Source organism: Mauremys mutica, chromosome 19 (assembly GCF_020497125.1).
Source record: "Mauremys mutica isolate MM-2020 ecotype Southern chromosome 19, ASM2049712v1, whole genome shotgun sequence".
NCBI classification, from domain to species: Eukaryota; Metazoa; Chordata; order Testudines; family Geoemydidae; genus Mauremys; species Mauremys mutica.
The window spans coordinates 8,572,914-8,588,809 of NC_059090.1; the positions used below are offsets into that span (position 1 = coordinate 8,572,914).

Consider the following 15,896-nt stretch of genomic DNA (forward strand, 5'->3'; position numbering starts at 1 on the left):
GCCTAAAACAGAAGCCTCAGCACTGAGTAAATCTGGCACTTCAGCACACTGAGGGCAAAAGGAGACATTTAAACTTGTTCCACACCTAATGCAGAGTTTGGGGCACATTTCCTGGCTCTTCTGCTGCTTTTTAGGCTTGTCAGCCACACTGTAGGAAAACAAAAATCATGGGAAAAAAAAAAGACTAAGTAAAAATGGCATCAAAATAAATGTAAACAAAAATACTTTTCAAACCCTCTCTGGAACACCAGAGGAGGAACAGTACCCAATAGCATTCTGAACAAAAAACGAAGGGCCTGATCCTACAAACCCTTACAACCATGTGTAGAGTTTACTACTGTGAGTAGCTCCATAGAGTAAGCACTCTGGGTCTGACTATACAAACATAAGCACGTGAGAAGTTCCCTCAAGTTTAATGGGACTCGCTTTCATGTATGACTTTTTGTAGAGGATCTGCCTAGAATTTTTTTTAAATGAACGTGAGTGACACTAAAAAAAAAAAAAAAAAAGTAAAATGGGTCTTACTTTAGTCTAAGATGGCAGCCACTGTTATTCTGCAACTGACTGAAAAAGGGTCATATAATCCTGTTTGCTAAAATACGTAGACTTAGCAGAAGCTGGGTATATTAATGCTTGTAAATGGTTATAATAAATGAGACAGTCTGAACTGTTTAAGCTCCTAGAGAAAGGTTGGCCCTTGGATTGAAAAAGGGATGAGTGCAGGGAAGGAATGACCAAAAGCCTCCTCCTCAATCTCTTTTTAAAAACTTACAGGACAATAGTTTTCTCTAAACTTCAACTCCAAGAGAGGTCTCTATATCTAGATCCCCAACTACACTTTTTGGTTTGAAATGAGCAGCCTCCATACACTTATACTAAGCATTCTTGCCTCGTGGTAGATGCTGGCTGCACTAAGTGACATAATCAGAAGTCTAACATTTGTGTACAAGTGGTGCTACAATACTCTGCCCTTCTCTACTGCCTTCCATCCGAGGACTTCCAAGCGCTTCACAGACATAAATGCATTAAATCTCCCAATACCTTGTGAGGAAAGGAAGTATGAAACAGACACATAGGAGGAGTTACTGACATACAGGGGTCACAGATTAAGCCACTGGCTGAGTTGGGAGTAGAACCCAGATCTCTTTGGCTCCCTTTTCTGTACCTTAGCCAACTCCTCACATTTCCCTTGACAGCACTGTATATTATCAACCACATCAGCAGTGCATCCATCTGGTAACTCCACCCTGAACCAGAAAACTGCTCCGCAGACAAGGGCAGCATTAGCTTTTGTGGGCTCTATGTGAGGTAACAATTAAACGGCCCCATCCACTTCCATACACTACCCTCTTGTGTTTGGATTCTCCTCCTCCACCTCTACCACATCCATGACATCCCTCCTTAACTCACCATCTGCCTGTGATGCTCCTCCTCTTCCAACCCTTTTCCTCACCTATTTGCAAAGCTCTAGGGCCCCTGGTTACCATCTCTACATGGACAGGGAAACCAGAAGCTGGAGGTGAAGTACAACTTCTCAAGTGGAGAACAGAACAGCATAGAAATGTTGCTGTTTGAAGAGCCTACAGGACTCAGATGACTGTGGACAGGGAACTGGGGATGGTAGTCTGCTTGGTGGGCCAGGTGTACATGTACATGATGTAGAAGAGTGACAGAGTTATGATTTTTTGTTTGGAAGTAGGTGTTTACAATCTGGAGGATATTCTTTATCAGATTAGAACAATTTCAAAACAGCTTACATTTTAGACCTAAACAGTTTTAACATTCTTTCTAGTGACACATTACTTTAAAAAAAGCATTAATACGTTGTTTTATTTCATTAAAGACATTAGAACAAAGCAACTTACCAAGGTTGTTGTCTGTTAACACCTCTTTAACCCTCTTCGTAATGCCATATGTGTCCAATTCAGGAGAGACAGCAACCAGTTCTTGAATGCTAAGTGCCGAATGGCCCGAGAGAGGCAAAGGTGTTGTCGACTGGGATTCAGAAACAGGTGGCTCACTTGAGTCTTGTGGTTTGCCATCTTTACTTGTCTCTATAGCAGGACACGGTTGCTGTACCAATTCAGTCAGACTCTTCACTGATTCACTGGAACTCATAGGAGACTCAGGAGCAGGACTGCAACTGGCCGAGGTCTTTGGAGTGCTTTCTGTAATTAAAAAAGGAGAAAAACTGTCTATAGCATAATTATCTTGCAATCAAAGCATTACAACAACCTTCCTTCTCGTTTATATTCTATTTTAACAAATGCCCAGGTATGCAAAAAGGACAGCAAAATGCTGCTTTTAAGGGCTAGGCTACTGAAAGGTTTCATTTTAAAACTACGCTATTTTGTAATTTTACTATTTGATTAATCTCTGTTTTCTCAGAGAGGCAGGATATATAAGTGCAACAGAAAAATAAAACTAATAATTAATTAATATTGTTCAATATTGTGAAGGGCTGCAAGAAACTCACTTGGCTATAAGATTTCAAGGTATTGTCTTCTGTGTCATTTTCTTACAAAATATTAATGTGTCAATTATTATAGAGGAATATACTTCATAAGTAAACATGGTGTTTGAAAGCAATCACAATAAAATGGGGGTATTGAAGGCAACAAAAGTCTTTAACAATAAAAGCTTTTACCACACTGTATTTAGGGAAGCCTTCCTGACACATTCACAAAAACTGCTCTCTCAACCAAAGTAATTGAATTTTTTTAGTAGTTTATGAAAGATGCAAAAGAGACAGACATAAAAGGAGAGCAAGTTCTATATAAATCTTTAAGGCAGTAAGAATCCTACAAATCTAATTTCTTCTCTCTGCTCACCCCCAACTCGTCATACAATAGAATATAAACCCAGCAAATGTTATTTTTGTATCAGGAACAGCAAAGGAATTGTACTGTAAATTTGCCCCGATTCACCCATGCGAGGGACCAATCTGGCAGATCATCCATCTTGTTCACTGTACACTGTCAGGGATGGCATGAATTCCCTACATGATAAACAGATTTCTTCTCAGGTCTGCGTCCTTTAACCCACATCAAGGTCAAAATTATGGCTGCCTGGCTAATAAACTGCACAGCAATGGTTCACGTTCCTTCTAATTTTGTCCCTTGTGCCACTTAAACAAATCTTAGTAAATAACTAGAGCAGCTGCAAATTTCCTATGCAATTTTCCATGCATGCACTGCAAGCCACACATATCCAGTAAAAACCAAACCCAAAACACCTCACAGAGGACTAAACAAAAGCATTCACCAGTATCTGTTTTTTCAGCCTGCTACTGCAGACATCAAAGGTAAAACAACATCTCTCTCTCCTATCACTGAAATGTAGTATGTTGCTGACAGAATGGATTAGTTAAAATTTTTTTTGTTTATTTTTACATATCAACAGCCTCCTGGGAGTTTGTTTTTAAGAGCAACCAACCTTTTTATTTACTCAAAAAGGTAAGAATATCTGAATCTGATTTTGGAATGCAACACAAAGGAAAACTACTGGTCTATTCTAGGAGCACTCACTGTATTGTGATTTCAAACTATATATGATACACATGTACGCACACACCACAGATTTTTATAATATCTAAAACAGGTATAACTTTTGTATGCACACCTCTTCTAAGACCATCATTACACTATATGCTGAGAAAAATAATGAAAGGTTGAAGGATCAGGTACACGGCATATATATTTATTTTGTAAAGCACTTGGATATACTGGGTGTGAAAGATGTAATATTTAAAAGGGATAAAATAATATAATTATATATATAAAAACGCAAAAAACTCGTGTTAGTGCAACATTAGAGATGAGAAATAAAGTACTCTAAAGCTGGAGTCTGACTGTGCAGGGTTGTGTCAGCTGCAGGGGTGGTGGAAGAATTTGTACAGTGGGGGTGCTGAGAGCCGTTGAACCAAACTGCAAACCCTGCACATGACGGAAACCATTACTAGCCAAGGGGTGCGACAGCCCGCCTAGTTCCAGCACCTATAGTCAGCTGAGCAGTATGTTTCCAAGAAGGCTGCCTTCTTGTACTGTAGAATATAAGCTATTACATAGCCCTGCACATTCACCCCCCAAAAACTGTCTATTCTTTATATGGCTGTTTTCAAATGTGAATTGAATATAATCAGTGAAATGATATCGGCTGAACGTGCAGACAACCGGAATCATTTGAGAAGTGTGCTCAGACCCCCTTCATCACTGAAGCCTGCAGATGACAGTTGAGATGTCGGCATTGTTAACTACCTCACAGTTGATCAAAACAGCCAAGAAGAGAGAGAGAAACGATCACATTACAAAGATCTGCACAGTTAATCTGGGTCCCATCTGATGCAACTGGAGCGTGGCTTGTGGACCAAGCTTGGGAGGGTCCCACTAGTCTCCTTGCATATAAACTGTTCATAAATTAGGAAATTCCAAAAGTTAAGGTTTCTACTGCAACCAGGAGTGTGGGATAAGAACAATATATAAAGCTAAATAAATAAATGAATGTAAAATAAGTCAACATTGCCCATCTGCTTTCTATTTTTGTTTTCTTTCTTAAATGTGAATTAATTATATTATTTTTATAACATAAAAAATTGAAAGCTATCCAGTATGGTTGTGTTAGTGCTGCAGAAAAATACCTACATTTCAGAATTTCCTGACCAGTGATAGTTTGATTGCTCAACCGCAATACTGATATTTATATTTAATTCCTGTGATTTAAGAAAAAAATAAATACTGCAAAATTGCATTCCACTCTGAATTGAGAGAATACGACTTGACTCTGGTTGAGCATACTGCAAAGCTGGCTGAGAACAATATATCAACCTCCTCATTATTACATGAACCACAGATTTATGTTCCATGGTTGTGCATTCCCTATTGCAGTGGATGAAGCCACAACATGCTTGAAGTGGGTATTTTTCAATCCAACCTCCTCTATGCATTCCTTCCACTTTTTCTCATCACCAAAGTTCTATAGAACACCACAGAGTCTGAAGCACTGCTCAGAGCTCTTGCTTTCATTCATCAGTTTTGGTTGTACATTCTACTGGACCTAGTAATGGATTTTTCTGTTCTTCTCTCCCAACTGCTGGATTTTCTAACCCTCGGCAATGTCAGTCTGCCATTTTTCTGTATAGAACTCTACCACACTCTCCAATCCTAAGGTGATAACTGTTCTGAAAAGCTTATTTAATGCATTTCCTCCAGTGAGAGAGTCACTTTCTTCTGGAATTTAAATGCGATACTTAAAATGTTGGTGGAACAATCAGATTGTCTAAATCAGTAGTTTTCAGCCAGGAGTCCACAGACTATGTCTAAGATTTCGAAAGAGGTTTGCACCTCCATTTGTTAAGGGTTGGCACATGAAAAAAAGGTTGAAAACCACTTGTTTAAATGAATTAGATGATGTATAAATTCCTGCTATGATTGAGTGAGGATTTTGGTACCAACGTGTTGGAGTGCATTCCACCACATCCAAGACGGCCGCTACTGCATATCTCCGAAATGTCATTCCTTTCTATAGTATTACTCTATGGATCTAATTCATAGGTCAGATGCTGCATTTGAAAGAACACTGCTGCAATCTCTCTTTAGTCGAGAGTCCCTGTTTGGTTAGGGATTGGGTCTACTGGTTCATCACCTAAAGTGGGGAATGACAGAGGCAATGCTTGGAAATGAAAACTACAGTCACTTACAAAGAACCACCACAGCTAGTACAGATGATTGCTGTGTTGAATCACATTATCCTTCCCCACAGTTTCAGAGTATTACAATGGATTCTGATTAGTGGAAGGAACTGAGCGTCAGGTGGATCTGCGCTGGGCACACACACACACACAGATATAATGTCCAATGGATACTCCCAACAATAACGTCCTGAGCATCAGCACCAAATGTATACATTCTTCATGGAGAGTGTTATATGAGATATCAATGACTATCATGAATGATTAGAAGATACTATTACAGCCAAACTTTGATTACTTGAATCTCAATTAACTGAACTAAACTTCACATTCCTCTAAAGGGCAGATGTACCACATTAAGACAGAGTGGATGATTGGGGGAGCCAGCCCAGCAAGCTCTGAAATCTCTCCAGAGTCCTTAAAACCTGCAGGTTCAGCAAGACTTCAGGGTATAAGTCTCACTTCAGGTAAAAGGACAAATGGACCTGAATCTTACTTTCACTGCTTTTACATGGGTCTAACTCCATTGAATTCAATGGACTTATTCTGGATTTACAGTGATGTAAAATAAGAATTAGACCTATTGTGCATAAATCTTCAAAAAGTCTGCTGAACTCACCCCCACACATTGTCTGAAAATTGTGGGCATGCTTGAAATTTACATAAAACTGGGATTCTCTTGTACATGCTCAAAGGAAGGATTTCCCTTTTTCTTCATGTGGACTATGTAGGGGATTATATCCTACAATTGCAGGAGGCTGGATGGGATAATCTAACAGATTGGTGATGTATGTTATTTTGATTCTTTCAACTATAAGTAGCTTTTACAGCAGCATGTCCTCAACTGCCCTATCTGTGCACTAACACTGCCCAGATCTACAGAAGATAGCCAACAGGAGGTTCATCCTGGAGAGGAACTGAACTAGGTTAGAACAACACAGATACCAGTGTTCAGAGGCTTGCAGGTAGTGCTTGACTTGACTAGTTACAAACTCTTTCAGCATGATTGAGATACTAGGCATGGAAGTATCCTCTCCAAAAGAGGTAAACGGATGATGGTGCAGTGTTAAAACACTAGGTGATGGATGCAACCGTGTCAATCCCAGAAGCATGAAATTCTAGAAGGTGACATATCCTGGTGGGATGTCTACAACACTGCTCCTTAAGCAGAATGGTTTGTATTTCTTTTGAGAACTATGGATCCCAGAAACCACCAAACATTTTGATTCAAGCTACACTCTAATTTCTACAGGTATGGTGACAAGTAGTTTCCTTCCCTTTTGTCCTTTTGCCAAGACAATATAATCCAAAGCCTTTTGGTAGGACAAGAGCTATCTGGACCAAAACCATCTGAGTTCTCAGAACAAAATAAAAATTGACTGTATCGAGACTTTTTCTGTGGCATATTTGACTTCCAGAAAGAAGTACTCAGTCCTATATTAGCTCAACAATAATGGTGTGAATAAGTGGTTGAATGTGTGTTACTGCCAAAAGACTGATGGTGAATAAAGTACAAAACATGGAGATGTTGGGGGAAAGACCATCTGAAACAGAAGGTATTCAGGGGCCTCTAAAAGGATTAAGGAAAATATTATATTCTGAAGGCAGCAGGCAGACAACAGCTGCCTTAAGTTTTAGTCAGAAGTGGATTGAAAAAGCAGATCCACTATAATTTTCAGAGACAAATCTCTGCAGTTTATCCAATCTACTATTTAAATTTCAGTACACAGCCCTCAATATACAGTAATAACCTAAATTCCATTTAGTGTTCATTTGAGCAGTCAGGATAAAGTCATTTCTTATTATCTCCCCACTGTGTAAAAAACAGCTTGAAGGTAGGAAGTCAGCAAGCATTTTCACCAAAAAGTAATTATTGTAAGTGACATTTTTACTGCTGGCATGCCATAAGGCGAACTGTGCATTTGGAAGGACAAGTTGCTGAAACAAAATGACAGGGTACTCTGTGACATTCCAACAATAACCCAAACATTATTTAACTGGCGGTTGGTTTGATGCACCACTTTTCATAATATCCATAGCTCAGGCTTAGGTCCATACCAAACTAGTCATATTCAAGTTACTTATAAATGAATATCAGAACAACATAGGGCACATAGCAGTGGGAGGATACAATACTCTAGTTATTTCTTCTATGGCAAACTATTATAGAAGAGGAAGACAGATAAATATCAACAAAGAATTCTCTCACCACCTCCCAGAAGAGCATTTGATAGCTGAGAGCCTGTTTTTACCCACAGGTGAGCTGATGGGCAATAAACAGATTTGGACATGTTACCCAAGATCAAAGTGGCTCATACTGAGACTGGATTAGCTCCTAGTTTTTCCTGTCTAATTATTAGTTTGTATAATCTCTCTAGTTTACAGATTAAAAACCAGAGTATGTTGGGCCTTCTCTCACTGATGTATCTTTAAGGCCTTGTCCATTTCCAGCTGAAGTCAACTGCAAGATTCCCACTGAGTTATGCATTCAGTTTTCTGGCATCTGAAAATTTCATGTAGAATTTGGTTTCCATTTTTCTACACTGTGATTTTAACTTCTGCATAGGAATTTATGTCTTCACGGGCGCTTCTAAAACACAGGAATGAGCTTTTTGTGCACCAGTGGTGAAATGAAACACAAGTTTGATCTACGTGAGTAATAAATCAGCTAAGCATTTGTGGCACAATACTACAATAAAGCCCTCTTATGACTAATTAATAGTACTGATCTATGAACATTGAGTATTTTCTCAGATATAGTGTTTTAATGGATTTGTTTTCAATGAGTGAACCTTGCCTGTTTGCACATTAATATGGCTTATGAAAATAAACCACCTCTCTAGAGCCTAAATGTGTGAGAGAGACATACAATAATGTAAAGCAAGTATGTGTATAAATTCATGGTAGTGAATGCCAGCTATTATTAAGATTATAGATTTCCCTGGGTGATTGTTGTGTGGTGGTGGTGGTCGTGTTTACTGCAAATGTTATAACTGAAAATAACTCTTATGTCTGAAACCTTCCAGGTTTGGTCTTGCCTCAGAGGTGAATTTTTGTGGGTGACAGAAAAATTCTGAAAAAAAATCCCTTCAGCCATATTTGTGTGTTTTTAAGAAGAAAAAAAATCAATTTAATTCCTTTAACCAATAATTCAAAAATTACTTAATGAAAACAAAAAAGGCTAGGCTCATCCTGTGGCTACTACTACATCTTCATTACATTCTGCAAAAAAAAATAGAAAACAAAGGCCCCTGCCCTGCAAAACTCATGCTCATGAATGTGTCTAAGGTTACACATGTGCAGAAATGTTTGCAGAATTAGGGCCAAAGGTTGTGACCACTTGAATAAAATTACTTCTGAGCATTGGGCAAGGGATTATACGATCTCGCCACAATTTTATGCTGCATTTTCCACACTTTTATGCTCCTTCCACACTTACATTTATATATGTTTTCAGCTGCGGGCACCTGAAAACCAGAAATATGTAGCAAAACTAGATGGAGTTCAGAAAAGAGCAACCAAAACGGCAGTTAGAGCCTGACATAGGGTGGGTTTCCAAAAGTCCTCAAGAGAGTCGGTACCCATCTCCCATTGGCTTTTAATGGGAACTGGGCATCTAACTTGATTACATACTTTTGAAAATTCAACCCATAGTGCCCAATATTACTACAAATTAAATCCCTGCAGAACTCTCTTTGACATTATGTTTGCTAGTAGTGGTGCAGTTCCCAGTGAGTGAGCAGTGGTAAAGGCCCTATTGTAGATCAGGTGCAGGCAGTTTTAAATATAGTATTTCAAGAGCAGAGAAGAAAGTGTCACTTCCTTGGTCTCTACCATACCATCTCTATCTATATTTAGTCCCAAACTGCCTTAATTTATAACGTGATAGGGTAGCAAAGATGTCAGTTAGGCCGGTGCTCAGTGTAAATGAATGTTTTTATCACTGTCTAGCACCGGTACTGGCAAACAGTGAAAAAAGTTCAAGTTTATGTCTAGACTGCCCCGCAGTTTGGACTATACAGCGTGCATAAAGGTGCTTCACTGTTACTCCCCGTGTGAACGCTGTGGATGCAATCTAAAAGGTGCCTAGTGTGTATTAATGCAGTCCTGTTTAAAGAGGACTAGGTTAATGTGAACTAGGTACCTTTTAGTTCACGCCTGCAGGATCTACAGGAGGGAGTTGGTGTGCATTCCTATTAATTTACAGGTAGCTTATCTAACTGGCTAAAGAATGCTTTGTCCACCCTATGACTTTAAATCAAATTTAGAACCAGCCAGAAGCTTACTTGACTCCAAACATGATTTGTGTCCACACGCAGCATGGATAATATTTTGTTAGCAACTACAGCAGTTAACAGTGTTTTATCCTTACTGGGGGCCTAGGCTGACACATGGTTGCCTTCTTGTGTAACTGGTTCTTCAATGTATTTTGCTGTGGGGGCTATTCCCATGCTACTAGTTTGGCTAGTCTTCTGTTTCTCAAGACCTCTGTGAGTGTGTCTTCTAGGCCAATGCTTCTCAAAGTGGTGGTCCATGGACCGGTGCCCGTCTGCGAGCCATCGGCTGCCGGTCCATGGCGAGTTTCCTCATAAGAGCGTCAAATAGGATAAGAATATGGCACTGGTCCCTGGCACACTGGAAAAAAAAACTGACAGTCCCCCACATCTTGAGAAGCCCAGTTTTGGCAATCTGTGCACTATGGGGTAGCTGCCCAGGTGTTCCCTGATGTGCTGATACGAAGAGTTATGCAGCACAGTAAGAATTTATATGCAAACATGGCTGTGAGGGAAGAGATACTGGCACTATTGAGGTAAACCAAAACATATATGTAACAAGTTAAGAGGACTGGGCCTCTAACTGGTTACAAAGTTACACTTGTAGTTGCAGAGTTGAGGGGTCCTAAAGAGAATATCTGTAATCACCAACGATGGGCAGTGTGAACATCAAGGATGCAGAGAATTACAATATTTAAGCTTGTACTAATAAGGGTATAACTAGAGGTAATGGGACAAAATTAAGAAAAGAGAAATTTAGGCTATCAGGAAAAGCTTCTTGGCAGTGCTATTAGCCTGTGGAATTAGATGGCACTTTAAAAAAAAAGATTGGACAAAACTCCAAAAGATATGGTTTAAGGAACACTCTTGAACTGGTCCAGGGATGGACTAGATGATCATTACATTAATGCACTTTTTGAAAAACAGGGAAGAAAATTGGGGGCTTGTGTCGACATATAGCCAATCACAGTTTCTAGAACCACAGCTGAGATAATTTTACAAGATTATTTTTAAGATAATTATATAAATTAAAATTCGATTTAACACTCGCATCCTGGCACCACCAAACCCTCTTTAAAAACCAGATTTTTCTGTGTTACCATAGCTCACTACTTCTTCAAAAATCCATATTGATTTAAGAATACAGTAACTGTTAGAAATTATCTTCAGTAACCTTATTAGTAAAGCAGCTTGTGTGTAGGAACAGTTTTATTAATGAGTTCCTGAAGATTAAACAAATATCTGTCATAAAAACATCCTACCAAGATGCCAAAAACAAAACTTGTGTTTAAATTGCCTTATTGAGCAAAGATTAATCATTATATGACAATAATTTTTCACCAATTCAATGCTTCTAAGAGGTCCTAACTTAGTTATTCTTGTAACATCTTTGCTGATGCTCCAGCCGATGACCAGGTGGTTAGAGACTAGAATTCAACATATTATCACCATCATATCCGTTTGGTCCTCTCTCCACCTCGAGCTTCTTAACAAACTTAGGTAGAGTATGCAGGTGCTTCTATGACCGTGTTCAGTGCCTTAGCCTCGTTTGCCCCTGGATATACAGCTTAAACCAGGTGCAACAGCATACATATGTCCAGTGTACATCCTGTTCTGTATTGAAGAATAGTCCCCCCTCACTAAACAATGTGGACATTAATTTGCTAGGGGCAAGATACTTGAGGGGGCTAATATCTGGATTCTTTTTCTCATAAGAAAGGCCAACCCATCACCAGTCATATATGTTGGTATAGCAGATTGCTTTTCATCTTAACAGAAAACGGCTGAATGGACTGTCTCTGCGTGTTACTGTACTAAATGCAAAACCGTTCTGGAGGAGTACTGGCTAAAGTACTGAAAGAAAATGCCATTTACATTATACGCAACAATATTATAAAAGCTATTAAGGTACATTATTTTACACATCCACATAATCTCTCCATACTGCTTTACTTAATTTGTGATAAAATTGTTGAGAAAGGGTACTTAATGTAGGACAGTCAGTAAAAGTAATTTATCATCTTCCCGCTTCGGTGCTCACGTTATCAGCGAACTCATTTTCTGCATTCATCATGCAATCAGCCTATTATTTGCATATTAATCAGGCAGTGGACCATGAAAGAGCTGCATCCCAGCCAAATGCTGCACTATCTCAGGAGGAACACTCAGTAATTATCATACATCAGTGTTATGATGTGGTAATTGATTATAACATCTTTCTGTTGCCCCTGGGGAGTCCCACTGCTAACCCAGCTTCAGGCATTCTGTGCAGATTTTCTCTCTGAAAATTAGAGAAACCATTGCTGTCCTTTTACTAGATTTTTTTTTTACCTTTACGATATGCAGTTTTAGAGCATTTCCAAGTTACCTTTAAAACAAACCAAAACCAAAAAACCTTCACAAAAAAAATAACTGTCTCAAAACAGAAGATTTAAAACACAATTGTGTTCATTCCTGCTCATCCTCTCTCTCTCTCTGAAGGTCTTATGGATTTTTAGGTGCTGATCTTGCTTACATAATACCAGTAAACAAAATGTTGCAACTTCAATAGATTGTAATTGTAAAGTTCGTACAAAGACAGTTTAGCTGCTTTATTTAGGTACCAAATTACAGGCTAATTTTGGTCCTCTTGTAAAGGACAAATGAAACATCTGCCAGTTCCAACTTACTCTATTTTTAGGATATACGTTCCAAAAGAGAAAAGGAGAGAAACAAATGTAAAACAAAACTGAAGTTACACTGAGACTAAACTAATTACTTGTTCATCTGTGTGAAGATACGGAGAGTGGGAAGGGGGCAGCTTCCATCACCTTTTCACGTCCCAATATTTCCTTAGAAAGCAAAGGTATAAAGGAGGGTGCTGGGGTGGAATAAGTATCTGAGACATGGATCTGATGGAAGTTTTTTTTAGGAGAAAGCAGCAGCTAGGGTATGTTTTATAATGTTAGGATAGGCGAAGGAGAAGTGGAAGGAACAAATTGCGAAGATAAATTTTGTTTTAAAAGGAGTATTTTTATCACTGACTGATGGGAGATGTGCAGAGTACTGACGTCCAAAGGAATTTTGCTGGTGCTCTGCATCTCTCAGAATTATGCCTTTAAAATGCTTCAAATGGTGCTTATGTTATTCTGGATGTAGAATACACTTCTTAAAGAGAGACACAGGGTTTTAAATATTGTTTTTTTAAGAAAAAAATGTCCTTAAATTTATTCTTAGTACCACAGTTGATCATTAAAACTGTAAGAATTTTAAATATCAAATTCGCTTTATTGATATTCTTTGTTTAATTTTTGCATTTCACTCAGCTTGGACAATGAAAATAGACCAGTCAGTTTCAGTTTTCTTTATACTTGATTTCTAATCTATTTAACTTTCTGGCTCCCACACAGTAACACTGTATTTCAACATTTGGTCTGTAGGGGAACGATGACCTAGAAGGGAAACGGTTTCCATCAGAATTAAAATAAAATAATCATAGGAACAATCTTCTGGATGATTATTTACAAAGTTTAAAAAAATCTCAAATATCTATCAAATTAGATTCGACACATACATCTTTTCTTTTCTTCCTCTCCACTGAAACAACAGGGACAGCCACAAAGTAACTTGGAGGATACTTAATTTTCCAGAAATTTTCAGTTTTCTCTCCTTGGAAATGATTTTACCAACAAACAGCTCCTTATAATCTAAAGATGATTTAATTATTAGTCAGAGGTATAATCTGATACTTTCCAGCACAGAATGTTTACTTCATGTTAAGACGAGTTCCTGGGAAACATACCTGCTTTAAAGCTGTATCCTCATTATGGATTGGAAGCAATGACCTGTACATTTGGAGCATACACTTTCTATTCAGTAACTCAGGAAGGAAACAGTCCATTATCTGTTTTATGCAGCCAAAGCAAGGTAATTCTCACCCACTTCTACTAAAGTTGTAGTTTGCCTGTGTCCATGACCATAGCCAAAAGGGATGAAACAGATTAATACCCTCTTTCCCTCTGATAAGCACTCTTATGTGACCAATCCCAGAAGCCAAACCCTTGTAGCTTCCTATGAAGAGACATGTGCCTCACTTCCCTCCAAGCAACCAAAACCCCAACATGACTCCTCACCAGCAGACAAACCCTCCCATCGCTGAGACAAATGCCTGACCCCCAGTGATAAGTACCTTTCCTGACCTCTTTTGCAGCTGCCAAGCCCTCCAGACTCCCTCTCAATATAGAGGAAGGTGCCTGACCCTTCTTCCCAGCTGCCAAAACATCCAGAGCCCTATCTCCCCCCCTCCCCAAGCTGTCAGACCTTCCAGCACCACAACACAAATGCTAAGGCATCCTTTATGTCAATGCTGCTTGCTGATTTAGGGTCAGTTACTCTTACATTCTGGTTTTCAAAATGTGATCATTCTTTCATACCCAGCTCCTCCTGGAGCTAGCAGCTAGCTGTAGAATCCACAGACTGTTTGTAATGAGGGAGGGTCAGAGGATCCAGGCTCTCTTATGACAGGGGAAAGATCCCGTCCAAAAAAAGGGATGAATGAGGAAAAAACATAGATGAGTGATTAAGAATATAAAGAAATTGAGAGAAATGAGTGTCTGAAGTCTATCATATTTAACAAACCAGATCTTCACTCTGAACTAAGCTTGGAAAGAATATGCACCATGGAGGTCACATGGTTTGGTTGATCTTAAAATACATTTGATCTAATGAATTATAGCAAACTATTCCAGAAGCAAAGATTTCATCAACAATTTTGGACTATTGCAATCCCTTAAATAAGGAACTGTAAGCACTATGCTGATCTAGAAAAATCTCAGTGCACTGACATATTGTGCTAACTGGTACTTTTCCATAGCTGCCTGACAAAAATAGCAGTGGTAACAGTACAACTAATTAAACTTTTCATTTTCAAACTTTATACATATTCACTAATTAATTATGAGAAGCATCCTGTGAAGTAGGTATTATCTCAATTTTTACAAATGGAGAAACTGAGGCAGAGAGCCTATATGACTTGCCCAAGTTTACTGAGGGAATCAGTGACAGAGACAAGTACTAGAATGCCTGAGTTCCTGGCTCCCAGTCTTGTGCTCAGACCATAGGACAGTGGATTTATGGAATCCACACAGCCTGACCAAAAAAAGAAAAAACATAGGTTGCAATGGATTGTGTGCTGATCTTCTAAAAATGAAGATACAGACCCATATTCACTATTTAAAATAAATTAAGATCAGCTTCAGGGTATTGCACGAGTTCCCTTTCCTCCACTTAAATAGGGAAAGAGTGTTGTCACCTAGTTACAGCATTATGTCTACAATGAATCTTTCCTTATAATGTTGGTGCTCATAATTACAGATTTTATAATGCCAAACACAGTTTTATATCTGTAAGGTAGGGAGCACAATGAGGAGGGAATTGTGTTGCGGACGTTTTGATCATTGTTTACCTAGTGCATGTGGACCCAAAATAAAAATGAGTGGGAAAGAGCTTTAACAGGTGAAATTCTAAGATAATGTGCATAAAAAAAGAAAAGATCAACATTTGTATGATAAAGGCATCTCCTATGCTAAAGGGTCTATGAAAAAGAATCGCGGGTAGAGTTTCAATAAAATCAATTATTTACTAAGCATCAATAATACACACACAGTACTATTGATACACAAAACAGATTGTGATAAAAGAACAGTTATAGAAAAGAAACATGAAACGAATGTTCTAGCAACGCTGTCCATGTTATACTAAGCGTCAACTTTGCACTGCATTTCAAGGTCCCAATAAAGTGCATTGGACAGTGATTCTCCTCGCTTTATTGATACTAGAAAAGTTACCAGGAAGGTTTTCACGGGCCAAATTATCAAGGAAATAGCACAGAATTGAATCATACACACAAGATAGACAGACTACAGCAGCTGCCCGTGTGAGGTGCCAGTTGATATCCG

At 38.7% G+C, this 15,896-nt stretch overlaps 1 protein-coding gene across 21 annotated transcripts in view; it reads right to left on the bottom strand.

Annotated features, from left to right (window-relative positions):
- CUX1 (cut like homeobox 1) overlaps positions 1 to 15,896 on the bottom strand; it is a 417,182-nt gene that overhangs the window by 87,444 nt on the left and 313,842 nt on the right. For 12 of the 21 annotated variants that reach the window (XM_044993419.1, XM_044993427.1, XM_044993418.1 and 9 more), the window contains 2 exons: positions 1,866 to 2,168; positions 86 to 148 (listed from right to left, as the gene is read on the bottom strand). The exons of 3 other annotated variants lie outside the window; for them this stretch is intronic. In XM_044993419.1, the coding sequence (XP_044849354.1) occupies positions 86 to 148; positions 1,866 to 2,168 (366 nt within the window). The remainder of the gene's footprint in view (positions 1 to 85; positions 149 to 1,865; positions 2,169 to 15,896) is intronic. 6 more of the 21 variants (XM_044993425.1, XM_044993431.1, XM_044993435.1 and 3 more) reach the window with 1 other exon arrangement.